Source organism: Anopheles stephensi, chromosome 2, assembly GCF_013141755.1.
Source record: "Anopheles stephensi strain Indian chromosome 2, UCI_ANSTEP_V1.0, whole genome shotgun sequence".
Classification (NCBI taxonomy): Eukaryota; Metazoa; Arthropoda; class Insecta; order Diptera; family Culicidae; genus Anopheles; species Anopheles stephensi.
The window spans coordinates 11,171,588-11,193,751 of NC_050202.1; the positions used below are offsets into that span (position 1 = coordinate 11,171,588).

Sequence of the window (22,164 nt, forward strand, 5' to 3'; positions counted from 1 at the left end):
GAGCAGCTGGAGTAAGCGCCTAAATGACGGCTATCCGCACTACACGCATCACGCTGGGCCGGGGAGAGCTTTTGACACAGGTGGAAGCTTTCAGCGAGCGCACGCACACCTGTTCGCCGCGGTAAGCTTGATTGCGGCACCGGTTTGAAAGTCGCGTGGACCGTTGGGCCGTTGGACTTTTGGCTGTGTGTGTTGTGTTTGTGCAAGACCTTACGTTCGCGGTTTTGATAGGAAGGTGTGTGTGTGGATTAACCCTTTCCCAACTAACGCATCAGACGCGGCGTGCGTCTTAAGTAAGAGTGCGGCGCTGTGTGAGTCATACTCAAGCGGCGAGATTTCCACTCGGTTCGCTTGTAACGGGAAAAATAAAGACTCTTTCTCTCTCGCTCTTTCTCGGACCGTCTACCTCATCTACGCGATCGCACATCAATTCGCAAGTACACTAAACGGCGCCACGTGATTCCCTGAAGTCATTTACGGCTGAAAAGCATCATATTTTACATCAATTTTATCCAGATTTTTCATACCCAATATATACTCCTATAAAGCATCTGCAAATTGAGGAAAGCGAACCTGACCTCGCAGCGTGTATACCGGTCCGTTTCTTCATCGTTTTTTTTTCTCCTTTGGCCCTAAACCTCAAGATGCTAGTTTCCTACTCTCTCTCTCTCTCTCTCTCTTTCTCTGTTTCTCATTCCCTTTCAAATCTGTTTCTTGGCGTAAATGACTCATCACAGCCGGGCGGTTACGGTGTTGTCTCAGCTTCGACCAATCGATTCGATTCCCCATCTGAGTAGAGATTTACAAGCGCACGCACTCCTCACGCACACATACAAGCCGCCGAACGCGAATGGGTTGGTTTTTGGATAAAAATGTCCTCGGAAGCCGTCCCACCCACCCACACGAAATCGGTGGATTCCAAAAATGGATTTACTTCTCGCGCGTTATGCCTTTCTCTCTCTCTCAGTCTCTGGTCTGGTCGTTGATCTTGAGCCAGTTTGGTTATGTGTTTCTCATAAGATTAATTAAGTCATGTACCGCAGAATAGGTGGATGATGTGTTTCATGCCCTAACGCCTATTCTGTTGGTGTTGGTAATGTTTTGACAGTCGTGTTTGACAGCTACTAGTAACATGTTTTAAATTAAAATTTGACGTATGAAACCAACAATTTGTTTAATAAAAAGTACTTCTCCATATTTTGGAGCTGTCCGGTAGGAGTTGCGACAGCGGCGCCGGTCTTCACACGGCAAGAAGAGGGTTCAAATCCCGTCTAGACCGTCTCCTCGTACGTAAGGCTCTGACTACTTTACTACGGGTAAAATTAAGTCACAGAAAGCCAGAAATAAATTGTGAACATTTCCTTACAGAAAAATCTTATAAAACGTCTGTCAAAACGTTTTATTTGACAGCTTAAATTGTTAACCTCAAAAACATGCTTCACGCCTACAGACCACTCGAGGACCTCTTTAGATCTGAAGCTACACAAAATATTCCCATTACACCATTTTGACGTTTCGCTTCTATACTAATTTTACATAACAAATGCATCAAAGACATCGCACACTGTGTACACACAATCGTTTCATTACGATACATAAGTGATACCCCGCTTTACCAATCTTCGTAAAACACACATTAAACTTCATGCGAGAACGATGCGCGGCCCGCTGTAATTGTGTAACGGTCGTTTACAAATCAGACAAACGCTCAGAAGCATAACAAAACCACGGTTGAGGATAATTTAATCGCAAAAACTAGCCACAAACGACATGCTAGGACCAATTTTTGCTCCATTGTCAGCAAAATTGCATCGTGCATTTGGTCGTTGTTGCTTTGCCATTTTATATTTTCGTGGTTCGTTTAATCCAGCCATATAAAACAGAATTCAGACCAAAAAAAAAAAGCGGTGAACATGGCGGCAGCAACAGAGTTCGATAATAATTGGAGCATGATACAGTGGAGTGCACACAGTGCTGCACATCGAGCGCTCGATTACACACACACGCACGTGATGCACACAAACGGAGGAGGGTGTCGAGAGTTTTGCAAGTAGACATGCAACTTGACAAAAAATGTATTCTCCAATGCTGCTGCACCAGTCAGTCTGTAGAGTTGCGTAACCCGTTTTTTGCTGTAACTCAACCATGGAGCGAATTCGTATTTTGCGTAAAATCGAAATCGAATCCAATCTGGTATGTGGGAAGAGACCTCTTTACATCTTCTTTCCCCGACAGCGTAGAGGGATCTCTCGACTATTATTGCTGATTGCTGATTAATGTATGCTGCTCTCCTTCCTCCACACCGACAACCGGGAAGAAACGACGGCCCAAAGGAGCGTAGAAAATTACCAGCCAATTATTACAACTACCCTCTTCGTACCAGACATCCAGACAGCAGCGAAGCACACTCGGGGCGCGTAGGAAGTAAAAAGTGCATGTGCTTCCTTCTTCCAAAGTCTATGCGCACAACATTCTTTCCGGCCGAATCGATGATCGCCGGCGGATAATGTGCGTTCATCGGGAAAAGGTGCTGAATAATCACGAGCAACCTCTCCCGAGATGTTCGATGTCGGCTCTAATAACCTATTATTTGAATGCTTCCAATGTTCCTTTCGACTGGAAGGAAGCGCGTGCATTACCCATTCCAATACATTAGCCATTACCGGCCCCCTTCCCAATTGAGTGAGCGCGAGTGCTTCGGTTGAAGATGCCTGGCATGTTTGCCTGTCCCGCAGGGCGTTTAAAACACATAAAAATACCGAACCGAAAAATTCTCCGCAAACGGCGCGATCGAGAGCGAAAAGGTAGGCGAAATTCAATGACAGGTTCCTCGCGTCTGTCAAAAAAGAAAGAAAAAACAGCTCCCCATACAACGACGCCAAGAGGCAAGAAGAGCAGCAGGATGGATCACGATGTTAAAAATGTCTCGCGGAAGAACCCCGAGAGGGTTGCAAGCAGAATAAAGCGACAGGGAAACACAAAGTTTTATAAATAGCCCTCCGCAAAAATCCAACAACCTAGGCTTCACTGTACTGTGCGCCAGGCAGGGTGTATAGCAGTAGTAGCATACACAACATGCCAAATGAAGCGAGCGAATATACTTACTGTGAACAAAAACACATACATTCGCATGTGTACAAGAACCTGGTCGGTTTGAGGAGGAATGGCAAGGAAAGAAATATTTCGGAACGTGAGTTGTAGTGGGGGAAGACATTACCGGGAACATCTTCCCCTAGCCATCACGCGTGTTGATGATGTTTGGGGAGTTGTGTTCAATCGTTTTTCAAGGTGAGAGCGCACGCTGCATCATCACCATCATCATCATGAGGCCGACCGGGAAAAACGCAAATGCAAAGCGTAGACACTTTTTCGGGTCGGGGTTTTCTGCGCGGCCGGTGTACGTGTCAAAGACGTGGCAAGATGACGATGTAACTGTTCTGCCCAATTCTGCGGTACGGTTAAATGCTTGTTACTGGAAAATCCTTTCACTTGAAACGCCTGGTAGTATGCAAAGTTGGGTCCTTCCAGGAAATTCCAAAATAAACGTGATTAAAATAATATATTGCATACTTCCGGGCGTGTACGCCCGAAGACACTGAGCTGTTCGAGCTAAGGAAGGGTTTTCCAGGTGAAAGAAGATACTCTTCTCACATTCAGTATATCTAGATCCTGTTTTAATTTTATACGTTTAGAGAATTCACAAGAACTTCTGAATAGTCTGAATCGTTCTGAATAGCTGAGATTTATACCAGAAATGGAATATTCATTGTAAGTAGTTGATACTTTGGGTCAAGATCCCTTAGAGCTTATATACTTCGAGCTAATTATTTCAACACATCTCCAATCACCCATAAAATTTGAATTATTCTTCGTTGCCACTACAGTACTAAGAGATCTTGGTCTGACATTTCTGGGATCCTTTACTCCTTGACTCCTCTACGTACAAGGAGACCGTCCGTACTGGATTCGATACCAGGTTCTACCGTGGAAGGATTATAGCCGCTAAAGGTTTAGTTAAATATTTAATTTGAATATATCTAGGAAACATCGCGATTTGCAATCAGATAAAGATAAAAACTGCTCAAAATTATTTGCAAATAATAAAATCATACCATTATTAATGTTCCTTTCAGAACTCTACATAATGTAGCTCAAATTTTCTATTTTTTTAGACATCGAACATTCATTCACTGCAAGAGTAAATACACTCTGAACAACCCTTTCAACGCAAAATCTCCAATTAGCTCCAGAAACCGCCAGCATTCACCACCACTTTTTGGTACGACATTATGAATTTCTCGCAAGTTTTATCAAAATGCGAAAGTATTCGCCCAACTTCCGTCCGGCTGTGGAGCAGGGAAAGACAAGGAGCGGAAAGAATGATTTTCCGTAGCAATATTTGTGTGCTTTCGATTTTCCACGAAATGCTTCTTCACGCTTCGAAACCCTTTCCTATCACTTTTGTGAAGCTGTTACCTTTACCCTGCTTGCGGGTAAATTACTTCATCCAAAAAAGCTTCATCCCACGCAGACCCAACAGACGACAAGAGGAGGGAGACAGACAATGAAGGGATGTTTTGTGGGAAGGAACACCCTTTTTTGTTGAATACTTTTCCTACTCCCTTTTCATTTTACCACTCACTTACCAAACCACACCGACAACAATGACAACGTAAGAGGGTTTCCGTTTTTTGGAGGTTAAAAGTTCAAGTAAGCACCGGTACTTGAAAAAATATTTGCAACTCATCCCGCTGGCCCCCGGGAGTTCCGAAGAAAAGGTTAGCTTCCCAGCAGTGTGAGGGAGGTTGGTTTTTCATCGGTTGTTTTTCTTTTGTAAGGCATCATCATGGTAGCCAGTTTTGCTTTTCGGGCAAAAATAATATTTTTTAGTCTCATCTGTGAGGTACAGGAAGGACATTTCTACTGCTTATATCACCTAAGGTTGGTAGCTAGAAGAGACTTATGCAATTTTCCACTATCGCCCCCACATTTGTCGATTTATTGTCTCTACCGGTTGTAATTTGCAAGTAAAATGGATGTACTACGTCCGGTATGTCAGAGCGGACGCCGATAGTCTTCACCATTTTTCAAAACCTCCTGACAGCCACACCCATCATAAGGATAAGGATGGGAAAGCTCGATTACTAGCAGCGCACCACTTCAAGGAACAACTCATATGCGTGCACTTGTGCCATATCTCTAGCCCGACGTCAGTCAGTCTGTCGGTGATGCTATGCCAGGAGAGGTCCCTTCTATCATTTCAAACCCATCCTCTGCTCGGCAAGGTTACTCCGATGACGGAATAGTATGGAAGCTTTACATATTCCCCGCCTCGAATGTCGTTAAAGGGAGAAGAATTTGCACGACCAAGTGATACTTCTCGCTTTCCATTTTACTCGGTTTTGTCGTCTCGAGGGTTTGAATCCTCTTCCATCCATTCCTAGCGGCCATCTACCGTGGTTGTGCGCCCTTGAAGTTACACAATCTCGAAACGGTTGTAAATCTGACAATACCGGGACACAAAAAAAAAAAAAACAAAATACGGAGTCGACCGGAAGGATTGCTGCTACATTTTCATCACCGTCATCATCATTAACATCATCTTCACGCGACAGCGCAACTCATTTAAGATGCATATTTAATGAGCGCACACCCCGAGAGCACTTAAGTGGGCGTAAAAGCAATGGGAGTGCAGCACCATGGAACTGCGATCCTGGGCGGCAGGACTCTAGCACGCCAGCAACTCTAGTGGATGAGAGCAACCGAGAGAGAGAGAGAGAAAGTGAGTTGGAGTGAAATTTACGGCACCAGGCAAAAAAAACGGAAACTTTGCCATCTCTGAAACCGCACCCTATCATGGACACAAATGGGAATTAATTTCTAACAAGAATAGTAAATATGTTGCATCGTCGTTCGCTGCCGCGTGCCTTCAACGCCCAAAGAGGATTGCACGACACACGAAAGCCGATAGGCGAGAGAGAGAGAGAGAACGAGAGTGTAGTAAATAAATTTATGAAATCACCACGCACCCGGTCGTACGTTAGTGAAGGATGTTCTCCAACGAGCTCTGTAAAGCGAACCGAGTGCTCCACACCGCGCCCATAGTGTCTGGCTTCGGAATGTAACTCGTTTGTTACTCGTGCAGATGAAATATGCAGCACCGCCGAAGAAGGTCACACACGTGCTGTGTCTCGTCGTTGAGCGTTAGCGCTATGGGCGATAATTCCGCCAAGAAAAGGATATCGGGGGGTTTTTTTCTTTGCAGACTACAGGGACCCCATAAACAAGAATGCGGTTTGCCGTGCGATGAAGATGTCCTGTAGCATCCCGTCGCGCGAGAGATGTATCACAAGGGAGGAATACGTTAGGAACGGCGTATGGCGCCATTTGTTTCGGCTAATCAGAATGCTCAGCGTAACGTTTCTGTGGTCAACTATTGGTCCTTCGAATTCGCGAGTTTGTCCTCAGAGTTTATTTGAAGTTCATTGTTTTAGATTTTATAACCTTAAATTCGTATAAAACCTAAGCTGCATTCCATAAGTCTTTAAAGTAAGAGAGAGCTCAAACTTTTAAAATATTCTTGAACAAGATTTTCCTGGAAGCTGAAGCCTTCTGAAGAACTCTTCTAGGATAGAAACGTAAGCGGCACATGCCAGTCTGTATGCTTTCTTTTACGCTTTGCTTCATTCGGTATCTAAAATGCTCAGCATCGAAACCGGCCGAAGCACACACACAGACAGGTACCTCTCCCATGCATTATTGATTTTATCATCTCCACTCAGTACGCGATGTCGTAGCAGAAGAGCCTCGCGGCGAAGGAAAGTAAGACGCCTCCGGACATACGTTTCCGGCTGATACGATAAACGACATCACCGCGCTGGGAATGGTTGGAATGACAGAAATGCACTCACAGCAAGGCTTTGGACAAGTGAATTTGCTTCCGGCAAAACTTCACTCAGCTCTTCGTGACTGTACCACGTGTGTGTGCTGTGGATATAGCATTCCCGCTTTGGCCAATCCTTTTTAGCGTACTCCGCGCGAATGTTTCTTCAAAATGACGTAAGCAACAATTTAAGCAACTGGGGGCTCATTCGTAGGCGCACAAGTTAGTTGAGGAAGGAAAAAAAAATCCTGGAGTCCCATTCCACGATTGATTGTCGTTGAAAGTTTGTTGATTGAACATACAACATTCGAGCTAGCAGCTACCTCCCCACGAACTAGGATTCATCCTAGCTTTTCCTTTTTTTTGATAAATAATTCAATCCACAGAAACTCTGCGGAAGTTTATTCGAGGAATTTGCCTTGGTGCACTGAAGACAACCTGGTGAGATTGAGAACTGAAACTTCATTACTGGTGCAACCGTTTCTCCATTTTCAATAACGTGACTGGCTGCCATTAGATTGACTGAGACACGATAATCTTAATTCAATTTGATTTGACCTCATTCTTAACTGATAGCCGATTTTCAATCACAAGCTTAACTCTTGCATAATAAATCCTTTCCGAAAGAAAGGCCGATAACCAACACCAGAACCCTTGGACAACAATTGACAGTTTTGACAGTAGACATTTTTGTACAATAACATCGACATCGGCCATTTGGAACACGAATGAATATCGCCCACAAGAAACCACCCAAAAGACGTGACTATTCTCCAGAAACAACAGCTCCCAAAAAGCACATTTAGAAGACGTATACAGTACGGTTTTGCCGGTGACAGCATTTCCACAGCATACAGGCACATCACATGAAGATGGCGAAACCCCCGTTAAGCTTTTATGATGTCTTGAAGATACAAAATGGTGCTGGTGAACACTTACCCGGCTGGTGGACGAGCGGATCGATTTGTTGCCGGCCGAGTTGCTGTGCGAGTGCGATTTCGGTTCCATCTGGGCGGCACACTGCACCGGGGCGCCACTGTTGGTGATGTGATCGGCCGGCAGCGACTCCGGCACCGTCTGCAGTGTGGTTCGCATCGTGGCCGACATTGTAGTAATAATTTCCGTTTCTTGCTGCTGTTCCTACTCCCTTTTTTTAATGCTATTCCACGAGCTTTACTACTCTGGCGATGTTGTTGTATCCTTCCGGTAAGGAACCAATGCATACACACGCACAGCTACTTTTCTGGACACTGCACTCGTTCTGCCGCTTCCGGGTTTCTTTTGATTGCTTCTCTTGCGGACACTTGCTACTAACCCCCAGAACACCACATCACATCACAATCAATCGCAACCGAACGAAAGAAACACTCCAGACACTTGCTTCCGGTTAGGGGTGGTTCTGAGATTTCTTAGATGCACTTCCTTAAATGCTCATCCCGTTGCACAGGTACATCCCGAACGGAGACACCACTGTGGCCAACTTTGATGGAGACACACATGGAGCTACACATGTACACACACACACACACTTGTTACTGGAATTGCCACTTGCCAAAACAATCGACCATCCGGACACGGTTCCGGAAAATGCTTTGCCAAGAATCCCCGCGACCTGTGGAAATCGGGGTGGGGGCCCTCAGTAATGCTGTTGCCTTTGGCTGGTGCTGGATGTTGCAGGGATGGTAGCGGTGATGGTGGTGCCGGTTTTCTGCTTCCTCGACTGCACCAAATATTTTTCCATTATTACTACGCACACATACACACACGCGGGCAGGCGCGCAAACGCTTCTACACGTGTGAGCGCGTAGCTGCGAGTTCGCGGCTTCTGGATGTCGCCCCAACAAAACGGTTCGAACCGGCTTTGCCTGGCAAGCTTCAGAAGGTCACACACTCACAACACATACGGTACGGGGTGTACTGTTGTTCACACCATCTGTAAGGCAAGAAGGATACGATTCGTAAAAATATTAATATAAGCTTTTCTTTTTAATTTTGAGTAACTTAGAAGATGAAACGAAATAGTAGACAAGAGGTTAATAGCACATTCTACTATTCCGTCACTTCCGTGTTTCCACATATTCAATGTCCTCATGTCCATACAGCCCAATATAAACTAAACTTTCTTCTCCGGCAACCGGAAAAGCGCCCTAACAACACCTGCAAAACGTCACGCGAGATTCGCACGCAAGGATCGCCGAGGAAAGAGATTTATTGGGTGTTTGTTGTCGGGAAGGCAGCAAAAGCTCATCCTTGTCTGGATAACGAACTTCAACCAACGATGATGTCGCTCCCAAGGAAAAGAAGCAGCAGCAGGGGGAGATGATTCTAATCGATTATTGAACAGAACCCCGCACGACATGCAATCGCCGGCAAGGCTGAAGAACATGATAATGGGACCTCTCTCCCAGCATATCCTTTTTCTGGCCCATCGAGAACCGCCGCTTCAGCCGAGCGTCCGTTATCCTACTCTCAAGCCAGAGTTTCCCTTCCCCAGTTGGGAACTAATGCCGGCTGTCGTCACATTTGCTTTGTAGTCAGTCCCTCTGGATCGGGTTCTGCTGAGTCCGTAACCTTCAATGGGCTCGCCTTCGTTTACATTACGAGCGTCAGGCGCTTGCGAAATGGTGTGTGTGTGCGATAGACGGTGTGTCGTCCTGTTCGTGCTGACCGCAAGCGCACAATTGCCTCCCTTGCAATTAATAAGGACTTTCCCAACGTTGATGGTGACGCACGAGCGGTGATAGACAACGGCTGATGTTCGACTGGTACGATTCTGTGGAAATGAAAGCGGAAAAGGAAACGCAATTAGTATTCGATAAGGTCAATGGTGAGGAAGATATAGAATAGAATAAAATGTCTATAGGGCAGAAGGTAAAGCTGGTTAATTTATGCCGAGAGTAGCAGATTTATGTGACGTAAGGGTTTTTGTGGTTTTAAGACTAAATACCGTACGGCATGAATCATTTATGGCATGAAGATAACAAGTATTGGGTATGGTGTATGTCCCAGACGTATTCGATAACGTCTAAAAGCTTCAGCATTCATAGCGATACTAAGCAACAAGTTGAAGGTCTCCATAAATACCCTCAGTTCACAAACAAAAATTGATAAATCTTTAAGATATCTGATGTGCGGAAAGTTCTACACCAAGATTCTTAACATCAGATACAACAATTGACAAGTAAATATGATCTTCTTATTATCTACAGTATCTGATCGTACTAGACATAATATCCACACAACACACACATGAAAGGTGCCACAGATCGATCCGAACCATCTGATGAAATGTCAGCTGAACCAGCACCGGGTTTTGTACACCGTTTGATTATCGAACCGAAACTTGATTAGCACCCTTCACCGCCGGAATATCTTCACACATCCCTAGATCTAGATGTACTCCTCCATCGCTCCTCTCAACGTCACATTAATTAACGCCAGTGATATGTGTCTTGACAGCAGCAGGGGCAGACGAAGAAGCTACGTCAACTTCTACGCACGGACTTTCACTGCTGTCAACTCGACAACCACACCACCACCACGGTGGTGTGCTCTGTGGTCGACATTTTGACGCTAATTGACGTGAAAAGCCTGTTCGGTTCGGGGAGTTCTCAGCGCCACACGGACACCGAGGCCAGCAGATCAATATTAGGATAGTTCGATCAGGGCGTCACATCTTTCTGACAGCACAGAGCTATCTGGCCACATCAAAGGCGTTGTGTTGCTGCCATGGGAACACCCGCAGACGGTGGCACTGTTTAGGCGGATTTTGTGTGTATGTTACTACGCTCGTCTCGGTTAGGGAGGGGGTTAAAAACATTCCTTCCGTATCCTCAGAAGTTCTGTTGGTAGAGCCGCATTAACCGTAAGGGGTTTAGCGTCTTAGAAAAGCCCACAGACTTTGCTTGAGTGTGCATTCCAAGAATTTCTCCGTTCCACACACAGACGCAAACGAACCTCGGCTAGGCGTAGGATAAAACACGAAATTAAGGTTCTATTTTCGGTCCTAAAAATACAACACACCCATGTGGAGCTCTACACACAGCCGGTCGTACCTGACACCACACAACAGCACCGGACCAATGGAAGCGAAACGGAGCGTCGATGTTTGCAGGAAAAATTTACGCTTCCGAGAGCCTTGATTACTCAAGCGTGTATCTTCTTCGACCGTTCGACCTAGGGACACACATTCGCTCCGGTTTCGCGTGTCGTCTTTAACAGCCGCATCCTCGCAACTTCCAAGGCTAACCCAGAAGCACCGGACCAAAGGCGGCCAAAAAACAAACGCGTTATATGCTTTTTCGATCAGTAATTCCGGTACCGGTAAATAATTACTGCAAATTAAAAACAAATGGCCGGCAGAACACAAGAGGCACCCCGAGCAGAAAACTGCGGAGCATTGGCCAGCCATGAGGAGCAGAGTTCAAGGAAATGGGTATAATATTTTTGAGCGTGTTTGTTGTTATGGATTCTGACATTAAAGATTCATGTGCTCGAGTGATTTCCAATCAAAGGTTGAAACTATGATGCGTGATGCAGCCGATTCGAACCAAAAGTAGGTTAAGCGACTGATTTTTATAAATCATTGTAATTAAATATTTATGGCAATCAGTGGACAAGGCCATTTGCCAATGGGCCCAGGGCACATCGGCCGATGATTCCTATGTGAAACTCATCAGAGAATTCGATCGAAACGTATAGACTTAACGATATAGCTAGCAAGGGTCCTCACTGTTAATTCTACTACTGTCGTTTACAATCTTTAGCTGAGAACTCCAGATACAGATTTGACGTATAAAATATTATTTCCTACTACACGGAATCCTACTGACAAAAATAAAACACGCTCAATTGACAATGTGATTTTTCTAAAATAGAAACATAAATATTAACACGTATATCCCTCTTTCCAACGATGTCTTTTCAATCACATTACTCCCTCCTAGCAAATACACACACGTATGATTGCCTACTGGAATCCTGTAGGCATGTGATTGGATTAAATTCCATTCCGCTCAGGAAGCGCCCGGCACACTGATAGCAGCGTCTTATTCTGCCAATACTTCCTCCAACTGAGCTGAGCTTTCGCAAAAATAAATGAAGAAAGCAGCAGCAACAATAGCAAAACAGAAAGAAGTACCCTTGAAACACGAAACCAACGCCGATGACGTTTGTGCTACCGATAATCGGCTTGCTTGTAAAGAACGGTACATACACATGAAATGTTAAAAAAGCGGCTCCCCCCAAACAGAGGTGACCAGTTGGCACCCAGGCAAGTGTGACCATCGCACGCCTTCGGTGTCAAAGGGGGGCTGCTGCTGCTCTTCTTCCGACTCCACAGGTTTACGTGCGACGGGTACGGTTTTCTCTGTACCTTTGCCATTTTCGTTTAAAACCAGCTGATGGAAGTTGTGTCAAGCGTAACGCCTTGTAACGCTACTCTACTCTCTAGCTACTTAGAGCTGGGGCACGGTAAAACATTCGCATCAAGGCAGATGAGAATGAATGCAGCCGAGTTGAATCGAATCGAGGCCGTTTCATTTCAGTGAACACACACCCTTCCCACACACACACACACACACACGTTCAAACACAGAGTGGAGACTTCACATTGCTGGCGGAAAGGGCTTTTCAGCAGCTAGATTAAATGTGGCTGCTTCTGTCGGTAAGCAAACTGATTGGATTACGCGCGACGAAGCCCAAGCCACCCAACAACGTGTCCCGGGCATGCAATGGATGGTGGAAGTAAAGGATTGAGCTCCCGGGGAAGGATTAGCAGCAGGGCCGGGCCTATGTGCTGCTGGTGGAACGTTAGATAATCTTCCTCAATCCTCATTTCTGCTCCGTATATTGATATCTCTACTACTCTCTCCCTCTCTCTCTTTCTCTCTATGAGGTGACAGAAGCTCATCCATGGAACAGGTCCTGAAGCAGGTCCTCCTACCAGGTACACGGGTAATAGCATGAAATTTCTATTAGATAAAACGAACTACCCGTACCTCTCTCAACCTAACGAGGCAAGTCCGTGCCTGCCGACGAGGAATGCCTCTCGGTGCATGATGATCGAATGTCGATCGATTTTCCTGTGCTCGCCTAAACGGAAACGAACGGGTGGTGGTTGGTGGTTCGGTTGTTTGCTTTTCGAGCAAGCTTAATGTTTTGTGGGGCAAGAGCTTGCCGGTACATACGTTCGATTATGGTTCACGGTTCGGTGGCGGTAAGAGCCGAACGAACGAACGGGGTGAGTCAAAGTTTTCGAAGTAATTAATAATTCACCAAAAACCAGACCCGGTAGCAGCCAGTCATGGTACGGGCGATGGTGGTTCGAACCACCCGCCAGAAAAAGCCAATCGATTTCGAGCAAGTGAACAGTGCTCACAGCAAATGAAACAAAGTTGTATGGGAACAATGCTGCACGGGAAGATGAAAAAACACACACAGAAGCATGCAGTGGGCCCCACATATCAGAAACGGTTGGTGATTGATTTATGATTGAAATGGACACCTGTGTAAATCACCTCCGCGAAATGGGTGGTTGTTAGCAATCGAAAATGATGAAAGCTTTAATCACACTGGACGGCGAGTGTAGAAAGTGCAGTTAGGGCGAGAGTAGAGAGTTGCAGTTTGAGAGTATGGGTGACTTGAATGTCTACTAATTTCAAGTATACAGAAACTTCAAATAAAATCCCGAAAATGCCACAGGACATCTGTGTCAGTTGATTCTGAAATTCTATCACATTTATGACGACGTCCTCAGATGATATCGTAATTCCAGCGGCTTTTTCATGCTATAAGTAGTGCAGCTCAGAATAATACGCTATAGGGCTGATATCCATTTGAAATCCTCTGAAAATCGTTACAAATGAGTTTATTAGTTGATATGACAAACCAATCACAGTTTAATGCAAACGAAGCAGTTGACAAGATAGATGTGTCTCTTTTAAAAGGAAATCATTGACGAGTTACATAAATTACATAAATTCTAATAATTGTCAAAAATGGTGATACGTTTACGAAATCAAATGAACACCCCTTGAAATTTTAATTCCTGATAGGTGCTATTATCAAACGAGGTGTCACCTCCGAAAGGGACACAAAAACTAACACTAGCACAGTAGAACGTTACACTCATATGGTATAATTTTAGCATGAGCGAAGGTTTGGGAGCCAGTGACGGCCCCATGTTCCACATAGACCTAATTAAGACCTGTCTGCCCTTCGCTGGGTAAGACACTTCCAACCAAGCACAAAAAACACACACAAAACGTGGCGCACGTGGCACCACGGTACACAACAACATCGCGATCAATAAGCTTTGTCCAGTGCGACACAATGTGCACACACAAAAACAGCATAAAACAGTGGTGTGTGAGGAGGACGACAAAAAAAAAAGGAAAACACGACGCACTTGCACACTGCGACGACGCCTATCCTTTAGCTCAAAAACAAAAAATACAACAAACACAGTACTATAATATCTCTCTTTTTCCGTTTCAATGTCAGTCGGAAGAGTAGTGATCAGCCGAGTGACAACAGCTTGATGTGACCCAGACTGCACGACGGCTGTGTTTTTGTGACTCGTGCTCTGTGGCAGGTCTTACTGGCTCGCGAAAATGGGAGACGTACGATGGGAGATGAGGATGGGTGTGCAAAGGAAGAAACGGACAGGCTTGACTGGAATTGGATTTGAAGTTGAAGTTCGTGTTAGACTCGTCGTCCACACAGAGACTGACTGAGACTTTGCTGTGGGTTGGACGGGATGGATGAGTCAGCAATTCGCAATCTGTCGCAGTGCAACCTTTCGTTTTCCTCTCTCTCTCTCTTTCCAGTTCTCTTTCTCTTTTTAAAATTATTTTTTTGTTTCTAAACATGAAATTAACTCCCTTCCGTTGCTCGCCTCATATCATACAGGCTAAGCGAAATTGACAGACGTTCGTCGATCCCGGACGCCGCCGCCGTATGACAAGCGTTTTGATGGATTGATGTCTGTACAACTTCCTCTCGAAATGCTCCATCCACTGCTCTCGGCTGAGAGGCACACAGGTGGAGTTTGTGATTAGTTCAGTGAACTTTTTTTTCCCCCCTTTACCACTTCTCGATTCAACGACCTGTCGTCCGAGAGGAGTTCCGGATGATCAAAAAAGGGAGGTTTATGCGACCGGGTAAACCCCCACGAACTTCTGTTCTAATTGGTGCAGAGTATAAGGGCTGTACTCATAAGGCATTTGGAGAAACGATTTTTCGGTTTTAATAAACACAGCAAACGCAGGGAGGAAAAATCTATGCCTCCAGCAAGATTCTAAGAGCTATTCAATTGGAAATTAGAATCACCAAGCGTTAGGGAACGGGTTAAGGAACGTTGGGGTTGATTACGATCTACCAGCTTCCAACTTTATCTGCAATGACGTTGCCGAATGGCGCATTCGTTTGAAGACGCCCTCATGGCGACGGAAGAAAACAAACATAAACCGGGGAGAATGTCTTTCCCGAGCAAGACAAATGTATAACTCCGTTCTGTGCCATGCTCCATAGGCTTACTCCAATAATACCACAGTGTGAAACTAGATACTGCGACACACAAGCTTCACAGGAGAGAATTGGCACGATATGCGAACCGGTTCGATGTGTGCTAATTTGCTCAAGGACACACGAACATTTTCTTAACCGGAAGAAACCGGCAACAATTAACTTGGCAGTACGCTACATAAAATCACCCTTTACTGTTTGGCCTCGTATAAAAGAAAAAAAATCGTTCTAGACGCAGCTCGATGGAGGGAAATTTTAATTAGTGAAATTTTTCCCTTATACCACCCTACACTATCGTCGTGGTGGGGTGGAAAACTAAAGAATTTATGGGTCATAGTGACCTCCTTCGCCGCAGAACGGCGGCCATGAGCTGCCATGAGGGCTACCTAGAACGTCGAGCACGACCCACTATAGTGCGGCGACATTCCATAGCGCTTTTCTAGGCAACAAAATCCCACCACTAAACAGTAGCAGCCAAGTCACGACGACGAAACCGTCGAATAAAAACACTATTGAAAATAAACACACGTTCTGGGTGGCACAACAGATAGGTGAGCTCAGGTGACTTAGAAGACTGTTGTTGATAGCGTTTAAAGTATCGGCAGGCATACAGCGGATACTTTCACAAGTGTAGTTTGAACAACAATAGGTTGGTGCATATCACCTCATTTAATAGAGGCTTCTTTTATTCGTCAAAGTTGACTAAAACCTCATTGTTGATTGATAGCTCAAATAATAACCCATTTGTATATTTACTTACTACTAATACTCATTATCCGTCACACTTTAAATAAATAAAAATAAATAATACTCATAAGGCATTTATGGCTGCAAAGAACACATTGTCAACCGATACAGTAGCAGTTTTAACTACCCCAGATAGATCATAATAAACAGAGCAGAAGGTAAGTGACCTGCCCGACACACCGCAGGCCGTGAGATCTAATCTGAACTTGGATTGGAGAACCCGCTCTGATTTGATTTCTAAAACATCTAGCAATTTTTAACGTGTCTCACGTGTTTCATAAACTATCTATAACCGTTTCTAACAACAGTTACAGACGAGTTTGAGCTGTGTGAGAGAGTTTAAGCAGTTAGTTGGCTTGGCTCATAACCGAGCAGCAGCCAAACCATGAATTGTGCCTGAAGTTGTTTTTCGCGCAACATGCATGGAAAATTGCCTCCATATGGAACCATCGAACCCCGCAAAACACTACAATTTACCTCTCAGACACACTCGCGCACACACACACATCCCCTCTTCTTCCCAAGCCCTTTGGCGCAATCTGACGACTTGCGAAAAATTCCAACAACGACGCGCGAATGCCTAGCTCTCTTGCTTTGAATTTTCGAGCACAACTAAAATAGCGTCGCCATCGTCGACTCTCGTCGAACTTGGTGGTAGCAGCAGCAGATGGAAGTTATGTTTTTATTTTTCGCTAAATTTAAGCCATTCGCAAGGCACTCTTTCGACCGCGCGCTACCGGTGACTATAAATGGGCGCGGCATGTTGACGATTACGAGGGCAATTTGCGAGAGAGAAACCGCACACCATATGCCGTACGATTGCGGAGTGTGGCTTTCCGTTGCCCTTGGATGGTTCAGTTTACTGGGCAAAGTTCTAGCTTTGCTGGGTAGTCAAGAGTTTTAACGGTACGTGGATAGAGAACAGAATATTATGTCAGATAGTATCTACTACTGTGATATTTGGCAATATCGTCTCATAAACCATTTTATGATATTAAGATGATTATTTCGTTAGGCATATTCATTATCAGCGTTCACCCGAGATTTGGGTTACAGACAATTGGAACCCATTAAACAATCTCCATCGTTAAAAATATCCTCAACCGGAGGCAGCACAGCACTTGTTCACGTGCTCTATAACCATTTATTATCTGTAAATTGTACAGTATGAAGTCATTCCAGCAGAGAAGAAGCGGAATACAACAAAACTGGAGCATAAAGATCTGCAAAAGGTGACCACCTTCGTAAAAAAAACTCCCCGCACGGGTGAAATATCTCGACCGAAGCCTCGACACGTCACTGCACTCGACCCAACAATTCATCTTTTCTCGGTGTGCGATGAAAAATGGAACTGGTGCATGTTAACAAACAAAGAGGAGGAAAAATACATAACTCTCAAACTTGCTGTTTTTAACCATACGCTTGACCCACGTGCGTACCACTGCAGAGGTAAACCACACCAAGGTGAGGCGGTCGAGAAGAAGTTCGCGAAAGCTTATCCGTTCGGTTTTGTTCCCCCCGTTTTCTGGTGTGTGTGTGTGTGTTTTTGTTTTTGCACGACTTCATCTACTCCACAACTCATGGGGTTGAAGGAAAATGGAACGGAAGTCGGTCCCCGTTAGCGGAATAAAAGAGGAAGGCACGTTTCTGATAGCATCCCCTGGATCTCTGGAGCGTTCGGTGGAACACTGGTGGACACTGGGCAAGGTCAACTTTTGGCAATATCACCGGGTGGGTCGCCATCAAGTGCTTGCGGACTTGCGGACGAATGAAACCCATTATCTTCATCCCCACACACACACACACACTTGCAAGATAGTACCAGATTATCCGCAACAAAAGAAATAACGCTCTCTCCAGGCTCCAGGGGGTTGAGAGGTCACGTTTTTTCGCTTTCCAAGAACACCAAACCCATCTCCACTACCGATGGCAGAAGTAGATGTACGGTGTTACCCTGGCGCCACACAACGCTTCCCCATGCCACCAAAGCCATGACCAAGTTTATATCCCAGACCATATTTGGGGTGGTGCTTTCGAGGAAAGTCCCACGCGTCTTGCGCCATCGAGAAGAAGGAGAAGAGACACGCCTTTCGCCATCCAATGTTTCTTGGAACTTCGCGAGGTGTACATGTTTCTAGGACGACCTGTTACTGTCGCCCCCTATGTAGACTTAAGTCTATTGTATCCAGCCCAAATAAGAGCTCCAATGTTGAAGATGCCGAATTGGGATTAAACCAACGAAAAACACAAAAACTTCAAGTGCCAATTTTTGGCTGGAATTATGTCTGTGGCTATTCGTGGCAAGGTCTAAGAGACTTCCCACACAGACCGACTCTCCCACGGGAAGGTCATTTCCGTATATACTTAGTGGGTTATACAGATCTCCAAAAAGACTAGCAAATCTTGGACACTATAAGCAAAAGGAGACGAAGTTCTGCTGAGCCTAAAGACGTGAAGAAGAAATTGAGGTTCGGTTTATGCAAATTCGTTAGAAGTAAATGAGCTGTTACGCTCCAGCGTTCTCGGTGTAGCTCAAACAAACATTTGACATCCACCTGCGAGACCTCTACCCGGGTGGGTGGAACACTTTTGCCGATTAACTGCAAGACAAGCTGGTGGAGCAACTTCGATCGATGCCTGATTGCACAAGCGGAATAAATAATTTCTATCGACTCCATGTGTAGCCGTATCGACGAGAGCAGGTCAAGTACCTTTTGGTGGTGGACGAAAACGGGTGCAAATATTCGGGAACGAAAATCAAGAGCAAGTAAAAGTAAAATCTAACAAAGCCCGAAATTTTGGTGCCGGCTTTATCGATTTTTTTCGGCACACACAAAAACAAAGCAGCAAAAGGGTTGTTCTGGGAGCCAAACTTTATCATTATTGCACCACCATAATGAGCAAGGGGCGAATGAAGCAACGAATAACTTGGCGTGGCGAATCACAGAGAAGATAGAGAAAGAAAGGGGGGTCAACCTACATTCCTGGAAAGGATGTTTTTGATGAAGGTTGTTAAAAAGAAAGTTTATAAATAAAATGCAAATGATCGATTCTACCAGGATCTTTGAGGGGTCCTCCGCCATGATATCCTGAGAAGAACCAAACCGCAGAGCATAAAATTCCCAGGAAAATCAATTAGCCATTTTATACCCAACTTTTGACGGGGGTTTCTACCTTTAATTGAGAATGTGGCTATGTAGCTACCACAAATTGCCACAAATTTATGAATTAAAATTGCTGTAGTATATAAGAAAATCAATATTTTCTGGTTGATCCCATAATGAAATAGAGGATTTATAAAACTACAGTTACTAAATTAATAATTAATGCTAGTAACTGCTTCGGTAGGTCCAATGATAAATAAAAAAGCTGCACAGCTGAATAAATAAACAACAGGAAACAAAGCAAAAACAAAGTCAAGTCAATACACGATGTCTTCAACAGCCGCTCGTAGCTCGTAGACCTCTATTTTCTACCATTCGGCTCTCTTCATCCGCTTCCGGTACCGCTCAAAGAAAGAAATCTATGGCGTCCATTTTTTTCCATCCTTCTGTTTTTCTGTGTTTAGTTTCATTTTCTTCCTTTCTCGATCGATTTTTCCTCACCATGCTACTGCTACGACCTAATAAATAGCGCCATCAACACCAATGTTTATCAATTTACACAACCACTTATCTCGGACACACTGTACTGCGTACAACCGCAGCCGGCTTTCAGCGTGGACGGGGCGGGGCGGAGGGGAGGGCGCGAGATGTTTCTATTTGTACGTTTCCTTCGCAACTAGTTCCGCAAAAGACACACAATTTACTTTTTCCCCCCTCCTTTTTCCGTGTTACGAATTTTTAATCATTCGTTCCTGATGGTTCCATATAATGGCAGGTGAAAATGGATACCTGCTTTTTCCCGGCTGGCGGGAGAAAAAATGGTTGTCCAAGATATTGCAACTTGAGGACTGATGCTATCAATTAGTAGTTCGTTTTCTTTTTCTCGTAGCCAGCCAGCGGCCACAGCCACCGGCAAACTGTCACCGGAAGGGACGGAAAACTTAGGGAAAAAAACTGTCTGCGTGTGTGTGAGTGTATAAACTGGAAAAACTAGATTGATGGAATTAGCAACCACGGATGGATGGAAAGATCCGCGCCTTAAGTGTTGTGAAGTGCTTTCGACTCCTCTCTTTCTCTTTCTCTCTCTTTCATGCTTCCAAGTTCCTGTCTCACCCAACTAACGCTCACGCTAGCATCTCACGACCCCACTTAACGTCATATGTTTTGAGGCACTGGCACATCACCGGTTCGTGGCCACACAGCCAAGAGGAAGAACGTTGTGCGCACTTCCTCAAACTAGCGTCTGTCGATGCTTAAACGATTTCCACCGTGCGCCTTTGATGTTGCCAGCTGAAGTTGAACTTCAAATGGTACACACTGCTGCTGCTGCTGCTGCCCGTCCCTAACCTCCCGCCAATACCCGATGCTTTCAAACTTTCTTCACTAATGCACGCACCATCACAACCGCCTGGCAGTGGAGTAGGCTTCCCTTCTTTCCCTGTGGCACATTAAGGTGTAAGAAAAGAACGATCGTCGAACGACGGCGAAAAACCACACCGACTAACGACCCTAAGGCCGCAGTTGGCAGCATCGGCGGGGTGAAACACTCGTAGTTGGTAGAATATTCAATTATTCGCAACTAATGGGTTTTTTCCTCCCTAATCTTGCTCCCGTAAGTAACGTATCCTCGTAGACGAAGCTGTTGGATTACGGGACGAGAAAAGGAAGAAGAAAAAGGAGCATATTAATGCTTTATTTACAAAGCCATTAATATGTAGTACAGTAATGTTCAGGCTAATTGTAAATGGCGAGAACTGAATATTATGACGTTATTGCGAATTTGACAGTTATGACAGTTCTTATAGTTGTATGAGATGTAGGTCTCAAAGCGTTACGTAGCGTTACAAATTATAAATAATGGCGATACACAACGTTTCTTTTGACCTGCATATTGACAGATGTGAGCTGATAAAGCTTATAAAAAATTGGACATACGGAAAACTATTATTAAAAACATGTTTTGTTATCGTGACAGCCGTATCCCTCAAGTATTTGTAGTCCTTGACCTTGATCTTGGTAATATACTAACAGCTGTCATATTTGAGAGTTCGGTTGAAACCGTTTGACAGTTAATTATTCAAATGAATAGGATGAATCAGGTTGAACATTATGAGATATTCATAAACAAATTGGACATAAAGACTGGATAGAAAATTTGATAATCAGAACATAACCACAAAACACTGGCTTACTGATTGTCAAACGACACTTTGACAGTTAGGTAGCTAATGGCTGTAACAGAGCAAAAATACAGAAATATAATAAAAAATACAACACAAAACACAAGTGTCCTCTAGCCAGCGCTGTGAAAGTGAAACTGTTCATCGCGGAGAAAGTTTCCCACTAAATGGAAAAGTTATGCTAACCTGATGCACGATCGCCATACGGCAATGTATTTGCTCGTACACCGGCGTGTGTGCCAGGTCTTCCATTCCATACCCGCTGGTACGATGTTACGCTTTACAAGTTCTTCTCGCCAACCAAACATACAGCCACCGGGCTTGTTGTTAAACTGCGTTGGTCCAACCAACCATTCATCCGTGCGCTTTATTCACTTATACATTATTTAATAGCTTCTACAAGTTCGCTCGAGAAGCTCAGTTACGCAAACGCCAGTACGCGAGAGGGAAGCGGCAGGCGACAGATTTATATGAAGATGCCCGGTTTTTAATAGCGAGGGAACAATTCATCTCCACTCTCCAGCAAACTCCCGGCTTGGATAAGCTTTTCCTACCAAATTTTCTTCAACATTTCGTAAAGCAGAAATCCACCCCCTCAACCTTAATGAGCCATTAAAAACTGGCCCAAGTGTAGATGTATTTACGGCGCCGGTTTACTTCGGGAGCGATTTGATTGCGTAGCACGCGGTAATAACACCTGCGCCTTTGGCTGTTAGAGCAGGAG

At 44.8% G+C, this 22,164-nt stretch overlaps 1 protein-coding gene across 1 annotated transcript in view; it reads right to left on the reverse strand.

Moving 5' to 3' along the window:
• Window positions 1-22,164, reverse strand: part of LOC118503953 — a 66,205-nt gene that overhangs the window by 27,631 nt on the left and 16,410 nt on the right. Inside the window, exon 2 of the mRNA XM_036037838.1 lies at window positions 7,823-8,816. Coding sequence (XP_035893731.1) covers window positions 7,823-7,990 — 168 coding nt within the window. The 5' untranslated portion in view covers window positions 7,991-8,816. The remainder of the gene's footprint in view (window positions 1-7,822; window positions 8,817-22,164) is intronic.